Genomic DNA, 9495 nt, shown 5'->3' with positions numbered 1-9495 from the left:
AGAGATTCAGTAGGAGATGCTGTAGTCTACTGATTTTTCATATTCTATAGGGGTTTATCTTTGAATGTGAATGAAAAAGCGATATAAACAGGAATACTTTAGAAATGCAAACTATATATAAAGTCCTCCCTTTTGTCTTGGTGTTTTTCAAAGTAACATTATTCATGCCAAAAGTAATACCCTTGCCTTAAGGGAAAAATTATCTATCCCTTCCTGTTCTTGGGTAGATATTCGGATGACTGTGACTATGTAAAAGTGTGAGGACATAATACAAGTGACTACAGTGTTAACTGCCCAATGCCTTCCAATTCCATTGGTTTAAATCTGATGCAATGCTGATCATCTCACCCCTGCCCCCACTATTATCTTCTTTCCACAGACTAGTTAATTTTTAAATTGGATCAGTAGCATTTTCTTAACTGGTAGAGTTTATATTACGCAAAGATGAACCTAAGAATGAGCACAGACTTATCTGACTGTTCCTTTCCTAATATGAATGCACTGCATAGTGTATATACTAACATTTATGTTAACATTTCTTCATGCAGTTTCCCTCTAGGGAGAGGAAGAGAGAAGGAAAAGGCTGCATGTGACAGATGCTAATTATGCAGCTTAATGCACTTCTGGAAGTTGCATTGATGAGAACTATATAAGCACGTATGTAGAAAATAGCATATTTTTGATGCCATTTTTTCAGAATAGTTTTTTATCTGCCTCCTCCCTCTTTTTAAAGGAGACTTTATTTCCCAAATAACACCTACAGTAACAAAAGGCAAGCTGTGTCACAAGATCCAAAATTTATCATACAGGGATATGGTTATTATCCAGTGTGTCTTAATGTTATTTAGTATTGTTTGTGTAATGAGGAAAGCTGGTGACTTGAAGGTTCAGTATTTCAGATACAACTTAAGAAGGGAATGACTTAAAAATGTCCGGTTGATGTGTTTCCTCTTGTCAATATTTTCTTGATTCTTCTTCTAATTATATTTTGGAAAAATGATATTCTGCTCTTGACTGTCCTTGGGTCCTATGTAAGTACTTACTACTATTAATATGTAAGCACTAATGAACTAGGTCTCAAAATGCATTTTATTAATAAGTGAACTGAGACACAGAAACTGAATTCCTCAAAACTATGCAGTGAACTGGTGCCAAAACGAATGTTAGCTGCTAGATTAATTCTGTGATCCAGACATTGAGCTATACTATTTCAGGCAAAAGAAATAGATTCTCAGCCAGTGAAAATGTAGTGTCATCTTGAAATCAATGGAGAAACGCAAGTTTACATTTGTTATGAGTCTAGTCCACAGTGAGTCATCTTGCTGGATTTCCATTCCCTCTACCAAATCCCAGTTTCACCAATGGATACTTCCTCTGTCAGAGGAAAACCATACCAGTTCTTGTGTATTGATGTCAAATGCTGCTTTCTTTTGTTTCCTTTGATTTGTTGGATTTCCCCTTAGGGAGGTGTGACTTAACAACATTGCCAGCAGCTCTCTCAGTGCAGAGAGACAATCACTGTAGTGACCAAAGTGGAGCACAGAAACTTTGGAGGTCTTTTGTGTGCATCTCGGTGCCCACTGCAGCACGGAGAAGTAGGTTTGGAGGCTGCCGCAGAGCAAATCCTCCTTGCGTGGTCCTCATCTCCAGTCACCATGGCGAAAACCATCTGTTCTACTTGGAAAGGGGCTGGGGTTGCACACTGCCCTCCCCCCACAAGTCTGCTCTGTCCCCAGCTGCTGTATTTAGATGAGCAGTGAGGGAATGAATCTCCTGCGTTAAAAATACTCTGTTTCTATTTAGATAGAAAAATCTTGCTTGCCTACACTGTTACACAAAAATAGTCTTGATGTGAGTAAATCTTCAAAGTCTATCCTTCTTTATTGTTTCTACTTACCATATAGGTTTATTTATAGAGCGTCCTTCTTTCCTCCCACTCTATCAAGACATTTGCAGAAGGTTGCCACTCATCTTGTTCATGAGTGCTGAAATAATTTACAGGGCCTTTGAAACATCATCATGTTGCATAGTTGTGATGCAATGTGCTGCTCTTGCATGAACATATCATATTTTAATGTGAATGTCATGTTAGCTGAGACACTTAAGCGTCTTTCTTTAGACACTTAAGTGATTTATATATTTTTTTTTACTTTAGGTACTTTACAGTGGCTTATATTTCCACTTAATTTTGCAAACAAAATAATTTACGTGTAATAATGTTAAATTTCACATTTTACATACAAGATACTGCATTTAGAGCAATAGAAAATTAATATGTGACATGAGAGCTTTAACAGGATGCGTATACTTTCAAAATATTTCTTGAAAATAGTTTTCATATTGTCACTGTAGCATCTTATTTCTGAATAATCTCACAGTTGTTCTGCAAATCTGTACACATAGTAACAGAGGAACCACCTACTTCTTCCTCGTGAGCTACATTATATATATATATATGTCTGTACCTGAAAACTTGAATTTTGGAGTACAGTTTTGTTCCTGCAGCAGATACAGTATCTGCGGGACTCTGAAAACACAGGGTGCTGTTTTTAATGCCCGTGTAGCTCTTTAAAACGAGCTGTGGGCTCCCCAGTGCCAACGTGGTATCGAGCGCCGGGCTCTGCCAGGAGCTGAAATTTGTAGAAAGTGAGCCAAGATAAGAGTTTTCGTGCTCATAGGTAGGTGAAGCGGCCTGTGCTCGGACTTTGGCCTGACGCGGGCCAGCTGCGGGTGGATGCTTGAGCAACACCTCGGTAAAGCACCGAGGGAGGGGGGGGCCGACGTGCCGCGGCGCCGCCGCCCGGAGCCGCTGCCGACGCGCCCCGGGGCCGCGCCCGCCTCAGGCCTAGTGGCGAACGCGGGCTTCGAACCACCGGCGCCGCAGCTCCCGCTGCGCCCCGACGCGCGGCTCAGCCCGCTGCGCCACCGCCCCGGCGCGGCCGCTAGATGGCGGCCTCTCAACGAGCAAAGCGCCGCGCTCTCTAGCGCCGCCGCCGCGGCTGCCGGCGGGGCGGCGCCGCTGCACCCGCCTTCCCCCGGCAGCAACGGCGGCCATCGCTGGGCAGGCCCACGTGACGGCGTGGCGGCCAATGAGGGCGCGTCAGGGGGGCCCCGACTCTCGTCCCTGTGGCCGCCATTAAAGAAAAAGGGGCTCGGAATTAAACGGGAGAAGAACCCCCCTCCCCCTCCCCGCGGCGGCCGCGACGCGACATGGGGGAGACGCGCTGAGGGGCAGCCGCCGACCAGGATGCCGCGGCCGGGCAGCCGCCGACAGAGGCACCGCTGAGGGACGGCGAGGAGGAGGAGACCCGCCAGCGGGGGCTTGGGGGCACCGACTCCGGCAGCAGCGGCCGCCGCGTCCCCTCTGCCTCGGCGCCGGGCGGCGGCGGCAGCAGCAGCAGCAGCAGCGGCAGCGGGGCCGGGATCCGCGGGGCTCCGATCCCCCCCCCCCTCCCCGCCCCCCCGCGGCCCTTCCGGCCGAGGAGAGCCCGGGGCTCGGCCGCCGCCGCCACCGCCTCCCCGCCCTCCCGGGGAGACCTCGGCGAGGGGGCCGCCCGCCCACTGCCCCCGCGGGGACGCCGCGGCGGGGCAGCGCCGAGCCCTCCCTCGCGGAGACCCCTCACCTGGGGCAGCGGGGGGGCCGGGGCTCGCTCCCCTCCCCCCGCCGAAGACACCGCTCCGGCTGAGGACTGATATTTTATATTTTTCTCCCTTTTTTGCCTTTTTTTTTTTTTTTTTGAGGGTCCAGCCTCGCAGCTGGGCTAGTCCTTCCCCCCCCCCCCCCCCAGCTCGAGGGGGTCCTGTGAGGCTTGGCGCGGCGGCGGGCCCCCCCCCGGCCTCCCGCTCTCGGCGGTAACTTGTCGGGGTCCGGGCTCCCCTGAAGAGACCCGCCCAGGCGTGCGGACTTCGCGGGGCTCCCGCGGCCCCGCAGGACAGCTTGGGGGGGGGGTCGAGCCTCTCCGAAGACGCTCTGGGATTTGCCCCCTTCCTCCTCCTCCTCCTCCTCCCCCTTCTCCGAAAAGACTGGGGCTCGGCCTCTGCGAGACGCCTCCATCCTTCCCCGAAGAGACTTCGAGGGTCACCCACAATTTCCTCCTTCCACCCCCTCCCTCCTTTCCCTTCCTCCTTTCCCCACGGAAAAGGATTTTTTTTTTTTTTTAACCCAGCGGAGGATATTTTGGTCTCACCCTCTCAGCGAGGAGTATTTCTTTTTGGGGAGGGGGGGGGTTTCCGCAGGGGAATTTAATCCCTTGCTGGGCTGCTGAGGAGACTTTTTGCGGCCTTTTCTCTCTCAAGGAATACTTTCCCCCCCTCCCCTGCCCCCGCAGATGGTTTTCGGGGTACACCCCAGGAAATTTTCTTCTCCTGACTTTACGGATTCTTCAGATTTGCCTTGCTTTTGGCCCTAAAGTTTGTTTTTCATGATTTTAAATTTTAATTTATTTGGAATATATTTGGAGCAGGGGAGAAGAATCTGATTTCTCCCCCTCCCCCCTACCCTGTTGCCCTCGGACTCCGAAGAGACGAGCCTGGATTTTGCTCGCTCCCACAACCAATCCTTCCGAATCATTCCACTACTTGCCCCTTTCTCGTCTGATGACTAAAGAAACAGGAGGAAGAGGAGGGAGGTTTCTGGATTAACTACCCCCACTGGATTATTTATTTTCCTACTTCTCTTGCTTGGCATCGAAGATAAGAGGAAGGAGGGATGTCAACTGATTTTTACCCCTAGTCCCCTGGATTAATTACCCCATTTTTATCCTCTTGTTGGATCAATTACCCCCTTCACCTTACCTCCACTCCCTCCCCTCCTTATGCGAATGAGAACACAAGAGGAACAGGGAGGATTTTGATCTTAATCTCCTGTCGTTGGATTACTTACCACCTCCCTCTTTCTGTTCTCCCCTTCCATGGTGGCTTTACCCCCCCTCCCCCGTTTGCTATCCAGAAGAAGAGAAAACGTTCTGAGTTTCTCTTCCCCCCTCCTCTTTTTTTTTTTTTTTTATATATTTTTATTTTTTTTAAAGCCCTCTCTTATACCACTCTCCTCCTGGGTTATTTATCCTGCCACTATTTTGTGTGCATGTGTGTACGTATGTAAATCCCTTATTTAACTGCGTTATTATTTGTGCGTGTGCCTAGCTCCCCCCCTCCCCCCTTTCCCTCGCAGTCTCTCTCCCCCTCTCTCCCTCTCTCTCTCTCTCTGTCTGTCTCTTTCTTTCTTGTCGGAGGCTGTGGGATAATGGCGTGTGGGTTGTGGCTGTGAGGATGAGTTCCTGCTTCGTGCCGAACGGGGCCAGCCTGGAGGATTGCCATTCCAACCTCTTCTGCCTGGTGAGTGAGCGCCCGCCGCCGGCGCGCACGCACCGCGGGCGCGCAGGGGGCGAGGGAGAAGCTTTCGGGGGGGAGGGGAGGAAGGGGTAGTGGCAGCAAAGCAGCCATTTTTAGCATAGCTTCTGTTGGATGAGTCCTCGGAGTAGGCCCTGCCTGGAGCCAGCCAACTCTCCGGTGCCCCTCTGCTTTCCCCCCGCCGCTGCTGTCTGTCTAACGTTGCCCCTCCCTCCTCTTTCTCTCGGTATTCTCCCTACAAACTTGCCTTTTCCTGTTGTTTCCTTGCCTACAACTTTTTTTTTTTTTTTTTTTTTTTCCCTCCCCTCCCTCTTTGCTTTCTCTTTAACCTTATCTCTGCTACTGTATGTGATATATCCAGCAGGAGGTAAGGGGGTCTCCTGCTCCTTTTCTCCCAGCCTCACATCTTTCTCCTTCAGGGAACTTTCTCCCCCCTCTTTCTGACATCCCAGACAAATTCTGAGCTGAAACCTCTCTTCTTTGCTTCCTCAAGGGTTTCTTTTATGGCCTGTGTTTTTATTATTATTATGGAGATCTGCTTTTAGTGATGCACTCTGTGTGAAGCAGTGGTATCTTCTGTTTTGTTGTGCACCATTTTGTAGTTTTTTTTTTAAACACGAGTATGAAATTGTTTAAATGCTTGGATATTTTGGCAGTTCCCAATTTGATTTAACTGGACCGTGATGCAATTTTTGGTAATTGTGCTGACCTGTTTCATCTGCCTTCTCAGGCAAATTAGCTAATATTAGATGACTGCCTGGTATTTATTATTCTAGAGATTGTTATAAGTAAAAACCTGTGCCAAGCTGTTGTACTGGTATTTTTGGAGGGAGAGGAATCTGGACAGTCTGAACATGCCTTCAGACTGTATCAGGCCTGCAGCTCTGTATCTGTAGTATATTTTTAAATCTTTAAGTCTTTCTAAAGTATCAACTGTTGCAAACTCCTTACCTTTCATCTAAATTGCTTTTTACTGAAGGTAGGAAGGCTGCCATGTTAGGTATAAATGTTGCAGTAATCTTATGTGTTGTCATATTAGGAAGAAAAAAATTAGTTCTCAGCAGGTGCTATCTAGCCTTGCTTCTTCATTCTCAAATATATTTCATGGGTAATGCTTCTTAAGTGCCTTAAGGTTACTATTCTCAAGTGGGAAAAAAACAAAACAAAACAAAAAAAAAAACCATTTTGGTGGCCTTAAAACTTGGTACAGTGTTGCTTTGTAGATAATTCAGGAATTGTCTCTTTTCCATTAGGTATAATACCTTGTAACTTTTCTACCTTATGAAGTAACATGGATCCTTTCCTGGAAAGGGATTTAGTGGCTCTTAACCAGTTTGGGCTTAAGTCAGATGTGTAATTTCAGGATAGAAATAGGATTTAAATTTTTAAAATGTGATGCGAGAAATGAAAAGTATGAGAGCTCAGAGTAAAATAAGTACACTTGAAAGGCTTCCTGTGTGTGAGAGAGAATACTTAAGAAACTTGTGAAATCTTCCAAAATAGTAGATTACTGGCAGAACGTATGCTTAAGCTAGACTCACTGTATTAGCTATTTCCTTAGAGAAATACTGAATTTAAAAGGTATTGTATGCATAAATAAACATAAGGCATGAAGATCCTTGCTAAGGTAAATGTTTAGTAAATTGTACAGTTAATAGTCTGCAAATAATTACATTAATGTTGTTCACTTTTCACTTTTATATTTGAAGTTAAATCTCACATTTTCCCTCCGTAATCTTAATGCTGCAGTGAAAATTAACAACTCTTGCTTGTTATGCCTGTTTATTTCCAGATTATTTTCTAAGTGTAGTTTCTGTTAAGTTTTGTTGGAATAATCCTTCCTCCTTCTTCCCACCCTCCTTTTTCTGTGTCATCATCTTGTCATAGCAGGGTGTTTCAGTTGGGAATGGAGACAAAAAGCTGGCCATTTCCAGTTCTCTTACGAGATACTTAGAATTATTTCTGGACTTTGTTTTCCTCCCTTCTCCTCCCTCCAATGTCTGATAGTTGTTCTCTTCCTTCTCTTAGGCTGATCTAACTGGCATTAAATGGAAGCGATATGTATGGCAGGGTCCAACATCTGCCCCAATTCTCTTTCCGGTCACGGAAGAGGACCCTATTTTGAGCAGCTTCAGTCGCTGTCTGAAGGCGGATGTACTTGGTGTTTGGCGTCGAGACCAAAGACCCGGACGCAGGGAGCTATGGATATTTTGGTGGGGTGATGACCCCAACTTTGCTGATCTTATTCATCATGATCTTTCAGGTAGGTTAAATTAAAAAACCTTCTGTTGGTTGGTGAAAGGATACTGTTACTCAAGGACTGGCAAGAGTCAGCCCTACAAAATCAGTAGGTGGACTATTATGTATAGATAGATTTATTGCTGCAACTTTGAGTTTATGGTAATAGTGGATAAGACTCTCAGAAAAGCCAAATTATTATGTCAGTGTGATAATCAGTTGGTATCTGTTTAGGTGGTCTTTGGCTGCTAGATATTCAAGGAGCAATTTTGTGCCACTCACTCATTTACAGAGTTGCTCAGACTTACCACTTCTGAGAGACGGGGAATATTTATATTTCTCGGTATTTTTGTACCTCAAGTTTGGCAACTATTTTTAAAGATGTTTACTTGTTGATCTTGATTCTTAAAGCAGATAGCTTTCCAAACAATTTATAAAAAGAGAAAACAAAGTTGCTTGTCGGCAAGGTGATGAAGTTAACTTTTAAACTGTCTCTGTAAGTCTGTTGGTGAGACAACACTAATACTAGAAGAAAAAGTAAATCACATCTCTCTACTCTCGTTTCCAGTGATATACACTATTCAGATTACTGAAGTGTAAAACTGAGACCCGGGTTTGGTGACTTACTAACCGGAATTTGTTAATACACTCTGCAGGCCAAAGCACAAATGTAGATTTGAAATGCCACTAAGAATGTTGACTTGAAACAAATTACACTATTTCATATGAGAACTTCATTATTATATGATTTGGAAAAGAATTCAAGTACTAAAATGACACTTTGATGGATTAATTGACTTTAAAGTTGGGATTGCTGTTGTTATTCCTGTCCATCCTGGAAACGGAAACTTCACATCTTAAATGTCACTTAGTGTAGGTTGCTTAATGCTGTAGTGCATTTACAGTTTCCTTATTTTGCCCTATGAATAACCTCAGTCTTGACATGCAGGGACTATCCTTTGAATGGCTGAGATGTAACTTACACTAAATGCTATTTTTGGCCTGAGCCTGCCCTAAGCAAAGACCAACACTTGTGCACAAGTATTTATGTAAACTTTGTATGTAGTTAGTTGATAGGCTTAAATAGAGGTAATAATGTTATCCTTGTTGTGTAGAAGATAAAATACACATTAAGTCCTCTGGAGACTGCGTTTCTGTTCTTGTTGGCCATCAGAATTATTTGTTGGAGCAGCTTCCTTTACCCTTTGAATTTATCTACAAGTGACTTAATATAAGGTGCTTTTTAAAATGTTGGTATTTTGTAGCTGACCTTTCAGATCAGCGTGTATTCATGCTTTTACAGAATTGCACTTTTGTGCCAATAGATAAGCGGGTATCTGCCTAGATACTTATCAACACTTAACCTGTCCTAGAGTATAAGGGAGAGATAGTAGAGGATTATTTTTTGTCAGCCATGTCTTTGCGATTGTTCTGGATATATTCTTTTTTCAGGTCGCTGGTGGATATCTGCACTTAAGTAGAGATGTTATTCTACATCTATCTTGCCATTAGACATTTTTCCACACTGTACTACTTGGGAGACTGTTACCTATGTCTGTGTAGACATATCTGACGTCTTGGTTTTAGCAAGCAAGTTTTTGTTCCTTTTTGATTAAAAAGGGACATTATAGGCTTTTAGAGTGTGTTAGTCTGCTTAGTTTTATATGACCAAGGGCTGATAAAGATATTAATCAGCTAGATTGTGGAGGAGATGACTGAGGAGTGCCTGCACTTGCACTCTTTTTACACAAAATCTTAACAGGAACCTCATATAAGGAGGAACTATCGCTGAACCGAAACAGTGTTATCTGACCTTTGTGATAGACCCAATGGATTTGTTTTCATTGGCTGAAAAAAATTCACGTTGTAGTTCCCGTTGCCCTGTTGTTCTGATATTGCCCATTGCAT

At 45.0% G+C, this 9495-nt stretch overlaps 1 protein-coding gene across 1 annotated transcript in view; it reads left to right on the top strand.

Annotated features, from left to right (window-relative positions):
• The first annotated feature begins 4443 nt into the window (after positions 1–4443).
• The window catches only part of MED13 (mediator complex subunit 13), a 59517-nt gene continuing 54465 nt past the window's right edge, over positions 4444–9495 (top strand). The window contains exons 1-2 of the mRNA XM_062592317.1: positions 4444–5334; positions 7378–7612. Of these exons, the coding sequence (XP_062448301.1) occupies positions 5269–5334; positions 7378–7612 (301 nt within the window). The 5' untranslated portion in view covers positions 4444–5268. The remainder of the gene's footprint in view (positions 5335–7377; positions 7613–9495) is intronic.

This window comes from Rhea pennata, chromosome 20 (assembly GCF_028389875.1).
Source record: "Rhea pennata isolate bPtePen1 chromosome 20, bPtePen1.pri, whole genome shotgun sequence".
NCBI lineage: Eukaryota > Metazoa > Chordata > Aves > Rheiformes > Rheidae > Rhea > Rhea pennata.
This window is presented reverse-complemented; position numbering and strand designations above follow the sequence as displayed.